This window comes from Filicampus tigris, chromosome 9, assembly GCF_054856515.1.
Source record: "Filicampus tigris isolate MCC_2025a chromosome 9, RoL_Ftig_1.0, whole genome shotgun sequence".
In the NCBI taxonomy this organism is placed as follows: Eukaryota; Metazoa; Chordata; class Actinopteri; order Syngnathiformes; family Syngnathidae; genus Filicampus; species Filicampus tigris.
Window position 1 is genome coordinate 8,146,232 of NC_141225.1, and position 18,044 is coordinate 8,164,275.

Here is an 18,044-nt window from a genome sequence, read left to right on the forward strand (position 1 = left end):
CCTTCCTCCAGCCCCCTCCCATGTCTAAATCCCATCGATCGATGGCCCTGCCTCACAGGAGATGACAATCAATAGGCAAGTGAAATCCAGCAAGCTATGCTTCTGCGCTCCTTGATTTTCCCATTTCTACACGCTCAAACACACCCCTACACACACACACCCACACACACACGCACGCACACACACAGCCAACACCCATGTAATGTTATTTGAAAGGCTGAAGCTGTGGCCTCTTGGCCCCCCTCTGGTCACAGCGGGGTTGTAAATAGCCCGATGCCAATAACAATTTGGGCAAGGTTTTTCTACTATTGAACAATTTAGCAAACATTAAAACACTGTAATATTAGTTGGTTCCTTCAAGCATGTCCGCATGAAACACCTGGAGGAGAATTAGCCTTGTTAATTGAGGGTTGCTCGGAATTGTTGGTAGAAAGTACAGACGGATTATGTGAATATAAAGCTTTATTAGCATCATATGGCACCCCCTACTGATGTTTTGTAAAATTTTAAGAGGCCTTTATGGCCACCCTGTATTACCGATATCCAAATGGAGAGATGTGTCAAATATTCGGCTTTTGCAAAGATAGTGTTCCATTTTTGGTGCTAATTTAAAAAGTCTCCTTGACATAGTGAATAATGAAAGATTTTTTTTTTTTTAATTTACATTGGTCAACAGCAAATTTAAATCAGAGATGGCTTTATGCGTCCATAAATGTATTTTGGATCTTGATTTAAAAAATGTCTTTACATTTTTCTAGCACATCAGGTTTTTGGAGTATTTTCTTTTTTTTGGTTTAAGTTTGACCTATAAAAACTGCAATTCCGATTTTTTTTCCATGCGTTGTAATTTATGGCTATGACGTTTCAGAAAAAAATACCACCTGTTGCTCAAACTAATCCCTAATTCATAACTATTATTAAATATATTGCTACATTACATATTATTATTGTTATTATTATTATTATTCAAACCTGATGGGCTAGTCAGCGCATAAAAAATTTATCTAGAAGTTTACTTGCATCTCTGGTTCCTATTATCTCTAATTGTTAACCACTGTTATTTATTTTGCAGTAGTGTACAACTCCATCAAAAAGAGAGCGCCGTCTCAATTTTGGTTACCTGAGATATTCATAAACATTATGAATTGTACAAGCAGTCATAATGTTGTGACTGGTGGATGTTGACAGACGTTATGAAGTGTTTGGCAGAGGCATACGTAAGTGTACTTTTTCACTCGTTAAGCCATGTCCTTGGTGCAAATTGTGCACCAGCTGTGCACACAATGTCAAAGGCAGCCTTCCGCTTGTCATTTGAATGTGAGGGATGGCAAGGAATCTGATAGAAGTGATTACAGGGTTGAAAATAACAGGTTTCCTTTTAGCCGAGGTTTGATTGTTGATTGGACCACTCAGAGGTGGCCTTTAAAGAGATGGTGAGGTGCTGACTTCTGTGCACTCTTTGGTCTGACAGCAGTACAATGGTTGAGGAAAAATAATACTCTGGAAAATGAAATGCTATTCAGCAATTCACAGAAAATAGAAGCTGGAAATATTTTGTTTCGTATATCATATAAAGCTGCTTTATCTTTCTGGGTAGAGTGCCACTACCTTCATAAGTACAGATCTTTTGGAGATATAATTGTTTGATCCCCTGCTGAATTTTGTAAGTTCACTTACAAAGGAATGGAACAGACTGTGATTTTTATAGTTCGTAATCCAAAAGCTGTAAAATGTAGACAATGCAGACAAACAATTGTAGAGCAATCACGTAGGATTTATGAAACCAAAAGAATACTCGGATGTAAAGCACAACCGGCAATTAATAAAACGAAAAAGAAAGACACCAAAAAGGTCATTGCAAGAACCTTTTGGCTGGAATACGACAGCAAATAAAACAGTTGCATGTGATACTAAACCAGAACTATGGTAACAAGCAAAGCAGCACGTGGACAATGTTTAAGCACTTTCACTCCATTGGATCCAAGAAGACTCTACCCACCAATGAACCAGACGAGACTGTAGAAATAAGGATGGTGTCACCAGCAGACTACAACAAAGAACGTCACAGCATTTCAAGTGAAATAAGTATTTGATCCCGTCCACCTCAATCGCAATTGTGGCTCCCACAGATTGGTTGGTGCCCATGTGGCACTCAGCTATGAACAATCAACCGATGACCAATACTCCTAATCTCAATTTCGTATCATGAGTATAAAGAGCGCCTGTTCTAAGGATCCATTTCTGACCTTCGAATGTCGACACCACCATGGGCAAGACTAAAGGGCTGTCAAAACATTTCAGAGATGAGATTGGCTGGAATGGGTTACGAAATGATGGGCTAGGTGAGAATGACAACATTTTTATAATTATCTTGTTTTCGTGGCGTGAAGATGATCATGACAAAGACAAGAGAGCGGCCTGAAAGTACACTGTAGGAATTTATTTATCTGAAGGCAATTGGGACTCCAGTCAACCAAAAAAAAAACAGTTGGTAACTCTGGCTGGGCCCACAAGGTCGCCCTGCTCAAGAAGGCGCATGCCTCAGGTTTGCCAGTGAACTTCTTAATGACTCTGATAATGCTTGGGAGAAAGCGCTGTGGTCAGATGAAACCAACGTTTTAACCATTTAGCATACATTCAAACTGCCTTGTTTGGAGGATGAAAACGATAAAACAGCCAAAATAACACATCCCTTCAGTTAAGAATGAAGGTGGTAACATGATGTTTTTGTGCTGTTTTTATGAAAAAAGGTACAGAGCCACTTCACCGCTTTGAAGGGCCAATGAACAGAGCCCCCGTACTTTCACATCTTGGATGAAAGTCTTCATTTCTTAGCAAGAACACGAAAGAGAGTCATGGATGGGTCTTCCCGCATGACCATACCATAGTGCAAGGACAACATTGGAGTGTCTCAAGAAGAAGCATACTTATGAAATCAAGTAGCTAGTCAGTCCCAGACCTCAAGCCAATACAAAAGATGTGTAGGGAGCTTAAGCTGGGGGTTTCCAAGCGGCAGCTGACAAAATTGAAAGATTCTGAGCTCCTGAGCTGTGTGCAAACATGGTGACCAACAACAATAAATGTCTCATCGCTGTGCTTCAGAGCAACAGTCTCCTATTTATTGATGTGCAAGTAAAATCAATTTGCCGACATTTTTCCTGCAGGGCTTTGTTTTCATTTCATTCTTGATGCTTTTGATTGACAGAATGAAATATTTATTGACAACAAAGCATGCATAAAAACATACATCAACACAACTGCTGCCAAAGGAATAAAAGCGCAATAAAGCCATCGGCTTATTTCCATTGTGGTCTCTTAAGTGCATGAGTGTGCATGTCCGTGTGCCAGCGTGTCCGTAAATGTGTGCACACGATTGAGGTTTCTGTGGGCCTCCAAACAGAAAAATTGGCAAGAGGGAATGAATTCAAAATACAATAACAGTACCAGTATCATTCATTACATTATCAATCATTACAGTATACAGTTTCAAAAGACAAAATGTAACAGAAATATATCTTCAGTTTAAGGCCAAAATAAATTAATTTAACATATTGGCTGTCAACCTATTCCCTGACTCCATTCCCCATTAGGGCAGGGGTCTCCAAGTCTGGTCCTCGTGAGCCCCTATCCAGCCTATTTTATATGATATCCTGTTCCAACACACGTGATTCAAATGATCAGCTCATCAGCAAGCTTTGTACAAGCCTGATAACGATCCTGATCATTTTTGAAGGCAATAAGGGAACTCTTGTTCTACACAAATGAAGGCAGACCATTCATTCCAAGCCACACATGCTGTGTACCGGAACGTATTTTGACCCATGTTTCTTTTCTGTCCCGACAACAAGATGCAGACAAATCATTGAGTAGCACTCAATCAATTATTGATACAACCGTACACCAGACACTGTGGCATTTTTTCTTTGGAGACTGAACATAACTTGAAAACGCAGAGGAGAAAGTAGAGGTGGGCACTTTACAAAATTATGCTGGTGCGTTATTCGTTATCCATCAGCGGTCATCTATCTGTCAGATGGAATGCCCAGCTTTGTCAGTTAGTCTGTCAGTAGGCCGTCAGTTTGTCCGTCAGTTCGTCACTGCACCCCACCCCACCCCAAAAAAACACGTCAGCAAAACGGGTGTCCGTCAGTGATGAATTGAGACTGACGGACGCCGTTAATGACTATTACCCTGACGGACAAAAACTTCTCTTCGGTGCTTAGTCATTTAAAAAAAATGTCCTGTCAATCGTCAGCAAAAAAGTGACAGACTGACGGACCGTTACGTCAGTTTGACGGAATGCCCGCCCCTGGAAATCAGTATGTATTCGAGAGGCAATGCAAGATGGCTGCCAGTGACTTGGGTCCTTGCGACAGCGAGTAGGTGGCATTACGCATCCAGGTTATTTTTGGACTTAATGCACAGACTGGCTAACCTGAGCTAACAAAAACCTACTGCACTATCATTCGTTGACACTCACTAGGCCAGACTCCACCTTTTAAATCACTCACACTTTCAGTGTCACAGTTACTGAAGTGTAGAACATGTGGATAGCGACCCCAAGTGGACATAAATTATCTACACCTCACATGCATATTTTATATCGGTATTGTTGTTTTATTATACTTTTTTTTCTGATTAGTCGAATTGATAGACTAGTCGATTAAAAAAATATTCCATGGCTGCAACCCGAGAATCTATTACCATAATGTACAATGTAGAGAACCATTCCAATTGGAGACAGTTTATTTATATGTAAGTGGGCAAACTGCAAATTCAGCAGGGGATCAAATAATTATTTCACCCCATTGTAGGTAATTGCATTGGCTTTGTCCCTCTGGATTCCAGTACTATCTTGACAATACAGAACATGCTCTGTTTATCTTGTTTGTCTCCCCCAGATCTGTGCCTTGTTTAGGAGGCGTTGGCATGCGTGCGTCCTGCTTTATAGCCTTTCTGTTTATTTATTTATTATCTGACACCGTGTCCATGCAATGCGGCGATGCTATCTGCGTTAAAACCCCGCTCCTCAATCCACACCTGTCAGGCAACAATGGGATAGCAACGTTTCCCGGAGTGCAGCGGGACAAAGCCCCTCGTTCCTTATCGTCAAAGCGGAGTACAGATTCCGATGCTTTTAGCGAGGTGTCAAGTTTGGAAAGAAAGAGAAAATAGAAAAAACTTGCAATTATTTCACCCTGCTGGCAGTTTACAAAGATATTTAGATGTAGAGTACAAATCCTGAGTGACTTTTGACGGTGAACTACAATCATGGCTTTTTTGGGGAGATTTTCTTGCATTCCAAATTCCCAGTAATTCATTCCTGGCTTTATTAACTGTACTGGTTTTAATGTTTTGATATTTGATAGACTATATTTGAGAAAAGTTTTTAATGCTTGTATACAAATAACTGAGTTTCTGGTGTGCCTGCCTACCCATCAAGTGTGAATTATATAACCAAGCAACTGATTTCCGAAGGTCTGCCACGGTTGGGCTACATGAAATCACTATTATGTCAAAGCCAAAAACTAATCAGAGCAGCAGTGTTTATTTTTTGGATGCACAGACAAGCCTCTGAACGCTCTAATGTTCAGTAAATTTGTCACTTGGAAAAGGTGCTGTTTATGTCTGCTGCATGCACTAAATACACCCACCCGCTGAATGATTAGCAAGTGCTTGCCTCTACAAGTGAAAGTACAGTCAATGCTTTTGCTGTGTTTGTGGCACCTTGGTTTAATTTCACCTCTAAATAAAATTCTGATGCGGGTCTCAAAACAGCCTTGCTCTTGGTCATCATGGTAATGAAGAGCCGCTCTATGTAATCAAAATTTGTGTTTGTAAAATTTAGTCGACTACAAAAATTGTAAACTTTCTACTAATTACTTCTACTGATCCACCTCACAATCTACTAAACTATTCCTGCATCTAAGAAGGTAGCCCTCTTGTAGCACTTTGATCTTGCTGAAGAGTGTAATTATATTGTAAAGTGACAGGGCATTCGTTTTCACAAAAGTCTGATTCCGTTTCCATGGGACCATTTGAATGTAATCGTGCTGAGAAGGGCACCTGCCTTAGAAAAGTGCACTTGCGGATTCGCATATTGGCCATTTTTTAATATATTTGTTGTGTTTGCTGTTTTAATTTGTTTTGGGGGAGTATGTGTTTTTCCAATTCCCCCTCCCTACTTTCATGGAAAACTCATTGAATATTTTTTCAGCATTTTTTTTTTTTTTTTTTGATAATTGTTTATCAATTTAACAATTTTTTTTTCATTCTTTCATTTTTTGTTTCTCAATGCTTTTCAGTGGATCTCAATTATATGCACTTTTATGCTATTCGTGGGCCAGCCCCCCGCGAATAGCGGGGTCAACTGTGTATGATGGTAAAATGGACAGGACATGATTAAAATTCCTAAATGGCATCAGGAAGGGGAAACAAAGATCAAAGATGGTATAGGGCTTTCATATCTCTGACACATTTGAAAAATGATACAGCACTAGAAGCTCACCTTTACATGCTTGTACGCACACACACGTGGTGTAATAAACTAGAAATTAGACTTGAAAAAAATATGTTTTCCTTTTTGTTTTATCCTTTTTGCAGGTGCCCTTGTGCATATATTTTCCTATATATTTAATTCTGTGCCTGAAATTGCATATCAGTCATGTGTGAATGCTTCTGCATCTCAGTGAGCCGTGTATGTGTATGTGTGTGTGTGCATGCTTAGCCTGGAGGCGTGTTTTCCCCACTTACTGCAGAGGCCTCAATGGCTCACATTTTCGAGTGTGTTGAGCCTCAAACCTTTTGACACAGGGCGATTGGATACAGGACATTTTGAAAACAGACAAGGGTCAGAGAAAAGCTGAGTGGAGGAGGTTAATGTCAAGGCTGACACTTGATTAGCTGATTAGAAAACACATTTTGGGAGTTACTTAACATATTTTTAAATTCATATGCTGGGTAGCTTGAAAGTGTGTCTCCTGCAAGCGAGCAACTTTAAACCCCACCCCTTATATTACTGGGCCAATGGCAAGTCTGGCTTTTATTACCATGACAACCAGGAGCAGCGGCTTAGCCTTGCGACAAGAGAATAGCCCGGAGTGTGGAAAAAAAAAGTGAGCTTGTCCCATAAACACCTGTCCCATTTTCACTCGTAGAATCAGCACTTCATACCATATGCTTTGTGTATGTGGCACATGGACACATCTCTAAACACAAATCCTACCTTCTACCAATTCTTCAAAAATGTTCCCCTTATCAGAAGCTAACATTATTAGCTAATGGTAGTCATTCAAGAAAATTCAATGCACCTCTGCTTACCGTTTGGCTTTGACGCAATGTGTGGACATCACAAATGTAGGATGTGTGTTTTTCTGCTCGATAGCTTTTACCACAGTGTAGTCCTGCAGTTGAAACTGTCTTCACACAGACTAGCTGTTCATGTCATAGGTGGAGAAACTCTGTGAGGGAGAGATCATTATGTCACTTAGCCAGAGATGGGGGACTTGAGTCGTATGACTTGGCCCGAGTCAGATTTGATTTTTAGGACTTGCGACTTGACTTGACTTAGACTTGAACTCAGTTGTTGGAGTGAAGTGGCGATATAAACACCCACAGAAGAAGCAACTCCGAGGATCATTATGTGAATTAATGGATCATTTTGTCAAAGTGGTTGCAAAAATACAATGGCAAAATGCATATGTTTGCACCTCACATAATAAATACACAACAATGACAACGTCTAACTAAATTCGTCATTCCAAAACCCACTGACAGGTAAGCTAACGCTGCAAATTTACCTAGTAATACGAACATGTGTATGGGTCCAATAAAAAGTATGTGACTGTGAACTTTTAAGTACAGCTAAAAAACATAACTAGAGATTGGATGGTTTGGGAATTCTGTCCAAACTGTTCGTTTTGACTGTTTGTTATGCTTGGGTTCGCATAGTCATGCAAAACTCCCCCCGCATATAATTTATAATATATATAAAATAACGAAGTGAAGCGATCTGCACTTTGAAAGTAGCTCCTATACACCGAAACATAGCCATCAATGGCTGAATGCAAAAGAAGCGAAGCGGCGTGTTGCTAGCAGCCAATTGTGGAGAGAAAAAAAGGTTTGGAGATGTTTTTGGATTCAAAGATGGAAAAAGACAGTAGCATCATGCAAGGTTTGAAACTCGAAGATAAGATACAAAACAACGTTTCCTTACATCTGTCTGAAGCAAGATAGCTCTGTGAACCTACGCTAGCTAGCTTAGCTCGACAGTTCAACACACCAATCGCTAATAAATACTTCATGTCGGTTCTAAATTTAATTGAGAAGCCAATAAAGTGATAGACTAGACGCCATGGAGACTGTAATCATAAAACTATACAGTTTAAAACAGTGATCATTATTCAAGCTTAGACATCGATACATAGAGTCTATACATAGAGTGCTTCTCTGTAAATAGTCTGTAAATAGTCGAATTAGATTTGGGTATCAGATTGGCAGCAGAAACAACATATGTAGGTTTTAAATCTGATGTTTATGCATGTTTATGCCCACATTGAGCATATTTCAGTATTTATCACCATATTTCAGTGTGCCACTCATATAAATGTTAGTATGAAAAAGTAACATAAGTGAAGACATTCATTTCATAAGTTAAGTTGTTTTTCCTTTCATTTTTAGAGATGTAAATATTGTAAATGTAGGAGATAATGTACTTTTTGTATTTTATAATCACTCAGTGAAAAAAAATGTTTTATTATCCCTCACTCCAACATGTATGTTGTGACTTAGCAAGATTTCATGACTTGACGTGCTTGAAATTTGTTGGCGACTCGACTTTGCTTGATTTTTTTTCCCACAGTGACTTGAGACTTGCTTGAGACTTGACGGTTGCAACTCCAAGACTTGTGACTTGCACATAGATGACTTATTTCCACCTCTGAAGTTAGCCCCACTGACATGTAACAGTAGAGTGAAAGTTCAGAACATCTTGGTCACGGACACATTTTTAGAAGTAAGCAAATTACAAGAGATTAATTAGTACGTAATTCATGTAAAATCCTGATGATATTGCCTCAAACTTGACTAATTTGCAGTCAAATATTGTTTAGCACTTTGCTTTGGTAGTTTTGCGTTATGTACCTTTGTGCGTGTTTGTCATGAGCCAGAAAGTGCGGGTTAATGAAGAGCACTAAATGAAATCCTTTATTGTGTTTGATATAATGTCAGCTTCCATTAGCAAACCTGGAGCTGGGAATGATTGCAATTCTATCGGGGACAGGCGAGAGTGTCGTTTAGGGGGAGTATTTGTGAGTGTGTGCGTCTGCATGCATGTGCGCCCGCCCCAGAGCGGTGCCGAGGCGCCGAGGAGTGTGTTCTCTAATTATAAAATCATTAGCAGGTGTCCGGAGGAGATATGAATATGACTGTAATCTGTCTCCACCCGTGATTGAGCGCTTGTCACACTCAAATGTCAAACCTTTCCATGTCGGCGTGTTGAGAAATCGTTCGGTGTAGCAAACACGCTCCGTCACGATCTGCCCGCGTGCGCGGCCCGGGTGTTCAGATCGACGGTGGGCGCTCTCCGCTTCTGGCCGGCGATGTCCTGGTGGCGTGGGTTCGATTGCCGAGTTGGTGGATGGTGCGGGGTAAATTGATTAGATCGGTTATATCCAGTCTGCAAGAACACACTCTATATGCAGGGCCTCATCCTCCATTTTGCACGAGGTAAGGCATTTGCGCAAATGCACACACGGTGGATGTGGATATGCGCAATGTGTGCGTATATACACATCCATTGTGCATAAGCGCCCATAGTTGCCCAAATAAGAACTATTTTCTTTATGGGAAGCACAATGAGTGCGACAATGACGAGCCACGATATCTGACCAACAAGAAAGACGGCCCAAACGATACCACGAGTCGGAAGCAAGCATAAGGGGCTGAAAAAAAGCAAAGCAAGAGAAATATGGGGCTTCACTTGAATGTCGGGATGTTGTTGGAATAAAACTTTGTCAAACCTGCGGCGCATTAGGGGTGCGTTTAGAAATATACTTCGAGCGAGCGTTGTTTCACTTCACCCATTTGGAATGTGCCGTTCGGTTATTCAGAGTACCCCAAAAAAGGAGTGCCGGAGCCCAGTGCATCAGGCAGTCCAGATGAAAACAGTTAAAGCATTACCTGCTGATTAGTTTACAACATGCAGCGTTTGGAAATTAATGGGAGGCGACACACATACTCTGAGAGCGGTGTCGCGGTGTCAGTGTGAATTTCCGGATGCACTAGTTCCGGGAAAAAAAGTCAACCAGGTCAACTTGAAAATATAGTCGACGCAGGCCACAATCCATTGTACGCTTTCCAAACGAATCATGACCTTTTTAACAGTTTTTTAGCACCCTCTTTTGTGGAAAGCTGACACTGCAATCCGTGAATTTTTCCATCTTGGCACGACTTGTTAGTGTTTGGCATAGTTATGACACGGGATGTCCTTCCAGATGTATCCCATTCATTTTAATACAGGCAGTGGCTTGGAATTAGGGTCTAATACAGTGCCTATAGGATGTTAGTGTTGCGACTGGGATTTGAACCATGGTTATCTGTGGGAAAGGCAGCAATCCACCGCATTGCTCAGCTGCAAGTTAATGTGTCTGCCATCACCTTTTACAAAGTATCGCTGGATTGAAAGTACTGCATGGTGTTTGTAGACAAGATATCATATTAAGACGTGTAACAGTTGGAAATGGAAACTCATGTGTTAAACTGCAAGCATGCCAAATTTAGCTTAGCATAGATTGAGACCCGTCTGTTGTCAGCACACCGCTAGCAGAGATCCTGTGTGTATAAGTGATTTGAATTCTTGTGAGAAACTGTGTACAATAAGTCAACAAAAATAAAGTGCAGGCCAGTGTAATGCACGTCCGTGCTTCCAGCGTGTTTTAGATGCGCTCGTAACGGGTCGGGCATGCCATTGCAGTAAGGGCCCAGCAGCGGACCGTTAGCGCACCCGCAGCCAATAAAGAGACGCTGTCCGCAGCAAGCGAGCGCCTATGCACCGCTCCCTGGCTCGTTATTTCTTTCACAGTTTTTGGACAACTTCATTTATATGACAATCTTAACGATTGAGTGACTATAGTGTTACTTTACAGTCACTTTAGAAAACGTATATTTGCAATGATGTGAAAATGATGTCAACTCGGATTGATTCTGCGGTGAACATTCGTTGGGCGTGCAGCAGGTGAGCATGACAGTCACAACTGGATCTTTTATTGTATTCCATTTTAGGTTTACTCTTTTATTGAATTGTATTTTGTTTAAAACAAGTCCCCGTGTCCACTGCCAGCTAAAGCCCCATTTCCAGTTTGTAAACAATGATGACGTAATCAGGATGCGCGCTCACTGCTAGTGCAGAAAGGACGGCTTGGTAGGTTAATAATATGTACACACAAGTCGACTAAATTATCGCGAAAATCTCTTTAAAAAACGAACCGCGAGATAAGAAAGCAACTTTCAGATCCTAAGAGGATTACAGAGTGGGAAGATGTAAGTGGCCCGATGTTCATCTTTATTTAGTGGAGAAACCTAGTGTTTACACGAGAGAGAAAACTGCAGCCCTGCTTGAATTATCATCAACAGAGAGGAGAACTACATCCTCAAAGCTGGAGCTGGGCATTTTACTAAAATATCCCCGACCGTTTATCGCCTTCCACCTGAAGCCAGGGTACCCTTCCGCCGTCTGTTTCGCCTGTGGGCCAGTCCACCTATCATTTTAAATGGGCTTCCGTTTGCTTTTCCGTCTACGAACTTCGATCAACTTTCACTCGCAGTATCATGAAGCTCATGATAGCTGATTGAGCTAGCCACCAGTTTATACTAGTAGCAAACACCTTGCCATTATTCCACAATTCCTGACCACTTACTCAACATTTCAAGACATAGAAGTTAAACCACAGGCTCCTCACGTGTTTTTTTTGGTTAATCCGATTTGTACACCTGCACACACAACTAGGTATGTTGTTATTGTTTGAAACTATTAAAAAACTACAACAGCGACCACACAGCAAAAATTATGCTTGGGGCCTCAATTTGGTCAGGGGAGGGCCTGACTCACACACACACACACACACACACACACACACACACACACGCACCCCCCCCCCCACACACACACACACATACAGATACACATTCATTCCCCAAATTATGCCAAGCATCATGTTCCTATTTTTAAAGGTATGTGTGTTATGAGTTTTAATGACACATCTTGCAAAAACAACTAAACCGCTATTGACAACTGCTCAGATAAACACCCCCCTCCAAAAAAACAGCAAACACCATAACCCTGGCAAGGAGACAGTCACATTCTGATCAAGAGGAGAGGGTTGGTTTCTATGGCAACAGTAGGCATCTTACCTGTGTGCTGCTGCTGCTGCTGCCGCTTTTGCTCAAATCTAAAATTGGTGAGGGTAGACTGTTGTTGGGGATGGTGAGAGTGGAGGGGGGCATTCAGAAAGATGGAGATAAGGCACAGGGAGGAGGACAGATGGAGCAAACAGAGGAAAGAGATAACGTTGTATCATAAAGAAAACGTGATGTAAGGGAAGGGGGGCCGGGTTCATCACCTGGGTCCTCAGTGTTTGTCTGCTATTTGGAGTTTGCGAGTCCACTTGGTATGATGGATTTAATTTATTGATAGCGTTTTGTGTGCCACTGGGAATTTGTCAGGCTTTGTGTGGATTTTATTTGTGTGTGTGTGTATGTGTGTAGGTGTTTGTGTATGTGTGTGAGCGTGTAGACTGTGCTTTCTATAAAAAAAAAAGAGTGTTTAACCCAAACCCTGAGCCTGTAGAGACTATGCACTTAATATTTTTTAGCTGTCAAATAAGTATGAAGAGAAGTTATAAGAACTAAAGTAAAGTAAAACTCCTTTGTGCTTACCCTTTGAAGATGCCTAACCAGTTTGCAGAGCCATACCGTCACCCAGTGGTGTTTCATAAATAATGCTGGAATCAACAGTACCATGTGCTATTTAATTAACTCATTCATTGCCAGCCATTTTCAAAGCAGAATTCCCCATATTGCCAGCCATTTTAGAGCTTTTTGACTGATCTTTCAAGACCAACAGAATATTGTGTTCTGTGACAATAAGCATGGAACCTACAAAACTCGCTTCTTTCATCAGAAAAAGTCGTTTGTTTCTGGCTTTTTTCTGTTCTTTAGTAATCAGCAGACACAACTAACAAACATGCTGACTCACACACCGCATGGCTGGAAAGTGGCTTTTTAACATGGTGTCATCAAAGACTTTCTACAAACTACCACAACAAATGCCACATTTATATACCATACCATACATAGTCTGTTCGAATGTGAGGTGGCCGAACTTATTCAACGTTAAGAGCAATAAGTTCGATTTCAGGTTGAACATTTCCATTCAAAATTGTGCAGCTTAAAACATCAAATTTAAGTCACTCTTGTAAGGAACCCTAACCCTTTTTGAGACCACTCCCCGTCAGTCTCCTGTTTAGCAGGTAAAAATGCATGTTCTATCTGGTTTCAGTCTGGACAATTACTTTCGTGCCAAATTTTGGTAGTGACAATTAATCACAGCAAAATGCACTCTTGCCTCTCAAAGCAAAATCTGACGTTACGTACGATGAACTACAATCAGGGGTTTTCCTGGCTCAAAGAGAGGCAGAGATGGTACAATTGTGATCACTGGAACGTGAATGCCAACCCCACTCACTCAAACAACCGTTTCATCAATTCCTGCCACCGTTAGTTGTAAGTGTGAAAGTAAAATAGAACGCCACTATGGTCGTTGTATGGTGCAGACACAAAGGGCATTGTGTTTTCATGAATACCAAATAGCAGAGGTGGGCATTCCACCAGAGTGACGGAATGGTCCGTCACTCCGTCACTAATGGGCGCCCGTTTTGCTGACTAATGAAAAATGACGGATTGACAAATGGCGGGAGGGTGTTTTCACCCGTCAGTGTAATCACTAACCGCGTCCGGCACTGACGGACCATCAGTCCATCACTGGCAGACATCCGTTTTTCTGATGGTTTTGGGGGAGCCGACTGGCGGACCGCGTCCGTCGGTAACGGCCCATCTGTTCGTTACTGATGGACCGTCTGTCCGTCACTGGCGGACGTCCATTTTTCTGACGGTTTTGGGGAACCGACTGGCGGACCAACGAACGTCTGACGGACTAACTGACAGACCAACTGACGGACAGACAATTACAATTCAGTTCGGTACGAAAAACCGACGAATGACGGATGGTACCCTGGCTGCTGACAGATGACGAATGACGGACCAGCAAAATTTAGTAAAATGCCCACCTCTGCCAAATAGAATAGAACAATAAATATTCTTTTTCAAAACTATACTAAACAAAACAAAATTGTACAGCTAAATACAGTTGTGTTTTCTGCCAGTTGTGTTGTTGTAGCTTGCATTTTTTTTGTGTGTGTGAAATTATTTTGTCAAATGACATTCCAATGACAAATCAAGGTACCACCTTTTTGTTTGTAATGCATCATTTCAAACCTAACTTACAGGAAGTGGCTGTGAATACTGAGATTCAGTGAATGCCACACCAGTAGTGAGATTGGACTCTTTCGAAGTGAGCCCCCAGTCTAAGCAGGACTGGGCTGGGAATCAATCCTGTTGGCAGACACAACAGCGCTGCCATAGTGTTTCTCTCTTCCAGCCTGTCTCTCATCTTCCGCTGCAGAAGCTATTTTTAGTGCCTGGCTGTCGCCAGCCCCGCCACCCCCGACCGCACTCGCCACGCATCTCAATCTCCCCTCCTCCGAATTCATCGCCATCACGTCTCACCGACCTCAGCCGCCATTCTGACCCGGCGACTGAACCCAATGTACTCCCTGAGTGATCCGTTCTGATCCCAGAGCTGGCGTCCCCTTTCCCTCCGTGCAACCTCCTTCTTGATCTCTCCGACAGAGCTTGGAAGATTTGCAGCGTCTGTAGAGACGCGTGGTCTGCCATCCTTTTCCACCACTGTCATCCACAGGCCACTCCGCCCCATGTTTAGTGTCGTCGGGAGTTCCTATCACACCGTACTCCTTTGTTGAGCTTGTTAGAGACCTGTTTGATGGCTGACTCTCAGATTAGCACTGGAGGTGAGCCAATGGCCAATGGCTGTTAGAGTTGAGAGGCTACTCCAGATTTCAGATGAAGTCGGCAGGAGAACTTCTACCCTCATCAGACTGTGACCACCGGACCGCCTCCACCTCTCGGTCACTGCGGTGCCCTTGAAGTCGTCAACTAACAGCTCCCCCACCACCGTAAAGTGGACACCATGCCGGCAAGCGACCTTCAAGAAGCTCGGCGGTGTTTCGGGTGCTGATTACTTAATGTATTCAGCAACCACAAATGGCTTTTTCTAGAGATTCTAGTACAAATTTGCATGCTGAAGAACAGAGATGTGCGGCTACTACAATACAGGGGGGCCAGGTTTTAAGATATTCCAGACATATGATGTTTTGAGGTTACGAACAGTCCGCGATGAGCTACTTCGTGCAGCCACGTATTTACTTACGTCATACTTACTGTATTTTGTTTGATTGTTTTATATTTGTCATGGAAGCATTTTCATACAAATATTTACAATAATTATGACTTTACTACCGCATCAGGTTAGGGATGGACTACAGCAAAGTAAAAATTCAGGCTACATGGCTGCTGTTGTACAGAACTTCATCATAAACGAAAGGCCCCTTGCACAGCATATTATACCAATCCAGAAGTTCTTATTGGATGAAGTGACGTCAGCCTCCAGCCTTACCATGACAAGCTTTTCTACTCATGATCTCACCTCACATGATCCTTTTCACATTAAAACATGTTTGCCTTTTTCTTTCATATTAGCATTAGTGCGTGAATGCTTGACTGGAAATCATATTTCGAGCAAAGTTGCACTAAGCAATGTTTACTTAATGCCAATAGAAAAATTAAAGCAGACATTATGTTGTATGAGTAAAATATGTGCCTGCGTCAAAATCCCCCGAGGCTAGAACCCTGGGTGTGGAAAAGCGCGAGCAGCCATTAAGATAAAATGATTTTCACTCACACGAGCTGCACTTCATACACGACACACACACACACACAAATACCACCACAGCTACATCCCAACAACTTCATCAGGCATTAATCTTGTGCTGCTTATCAGTTGTGAATGCTTTTCACTCACACTAATCTGTGCATCCAAAACATTTCAACGCATCTTTGACCTGACAGCATGCATCGCACCCGTGGGAGTTTGGGGTGGTTTCTGCATGCCAGTGTTTCAGACAGTGTAGTCTGGCAGACAGATGCTAGCAGTCACTTGAAAGTAGCTGTGAATTTTCACCTAGCCTCACTGTCATGGGCTGAAAATCTTATTACTGTATGTAAATGAGCCCCAGTATTATGTAACAGTGGGCTGGAAATGCTGAACACCTCGCTTGTAGACACATTTTTGCATAAAGGCAGCTAACAAAAGATTGACTTGGTTGTTTGATTTCACACTTGATATGAATTTTCCATAATACATCATATCAAAAACTGCCATGCTTCATTTTCCATAAAATGTCACATCACTGTGTTACATGACATGTTTGTACAGTGTCCCCATCACTGTTTCAACATGTATTACATTGTATTGCCAAACATATTACATCCTTTTTGGGGGGGTCCTCTGTCATCACACATCACACTACTCCTCCTGTGTTCTGTGATGCTGATTATATTCTCGCATGTATGACAGAATATAACCATGAGTCTTTCTCTCCTTGCTTCCCCACTTCCAGGAGTCGGGGCGGATATAGGCGCTGCTATATCTCCTCTCATCAGCCTGTCTTTTCACTCTTTCTTTTTTGCACAGGAGAATGCCATTTCATACTACGATTCCAAAGCGGATTCAGACTATGTGAGTACAGAACGGACTGCTTTACCCCCCCCCCCCCCCCCACCCCTTCAACACCCCTCTTACCCAACGTCTGCCTACCTGCCTGCCAAAACCTACCGACCAACCGAACCCCACCCCCTTCCCCCGGCCTCCCTGCGTCTTGCAGCCCAACATTCGTGTCAGTGAGGGCTGTCTCTGTATGTTAGTGCGGCGACGCTGCTTTGTGGTGAGCCGCCCCGGCAGAACGATGTGCATGTAACGCGGGCTGCGCCCCCCCAGGCCTAATTCCAAAGGGTTCCGAGTGGGTGGCAGCTGACCTTAACACTGCGCTCATCCAGACACCTACAAACAATCAGGAGTGTCTTAATTTAGACCATTGAAATTTCAATGAAAAGTGTTACAGGGTAGTGAAAAGTTGAATTAGTTTTTGCTCTATCCATTTCCACCGCAGCAAAGTGGAGACTGTGGAGTTGCAGCAATTTCAACGTGACAATGACAAATCTACTTTTTATCCAAGGAGACTGAAATGTGCTGCTGTAGCAAATTGGACACTTTGGAGCTGGTTTAATTATGCCATTTCTGGCCCTGCAATCCTCAGTTGTTACAATACGGCAATGACAAATCTTTTTATTCATGAGGAGACTGAGGGCAGCAATAAAACAAGCCACTGCAGCAAAGTGGAGACTGTGGACTTTGGAGTTGTTTTATTTTGGTCATTTATAGCTGTGTTTCCGCAAATGTTACCTTTCCATGCAGGGTAACCACCATGTGGCTCTTTTGGGGATTGCTGACACAACTGTAGTGTCACTTGTGGGTTGTTGTTTTTTTTTTTTGCTTACCTGAACGTCCCAGGCACAAGTTTGAAGGAGCCCAAAAATGGTTAGACGGGGGATAAAGGGGGAGGTGAAGGAGTAATAAATCATGCTGAGAAATTCTCTTTGCACCCGCCACTCCTTTGATTAATGACACGACACTTTAGGGCCTGTCAGCACGTCTAATTGGAGAGCATCAGTCATCATTAATGTGGCACACACTCAGGCAAGACACCCGTGACCCTTACTTCACTGACCCCGCCTTCACCCAAAGCTAGTGGGGATGAATTCAGGCAGAGGTTGTGAAAATTGTAGTAGCCCAC

General features: G+C 42.3%; 1 protein-coding gene across 5 annotated transcripts in view; it reads left to right on the forward strand.

The window, feature by feature from the left end:
- The window catches only part of cacna2d2a (calcium channel, voltage-dependent, alpha 2/delta subunit 2a), a 193,893-nt gene that overhangs the window by 108,550 nt on the left and 67,299 nt on the right, over positions 1-18,044 (forward strand). For 4 of the 5 annotated variants that reach the window (XM_086041898.1, XM_086041900.1, XM_086041899.1 and 1 more), the window contains exon 5: positions 16,886-16,930. The exons of the other annotated variant lie outside the window; for it this stretch is intronic. In XM_086041898.1, coding sequence (XP_085898024.1) covers positions 16,886-16,930 — 45 coding nt within the window. The remainder of the gene's footprint in view (positions 1-16,885; positions 16,931-18,044) is intronic. 5 annotated transcript variants of the gene reach the window in all.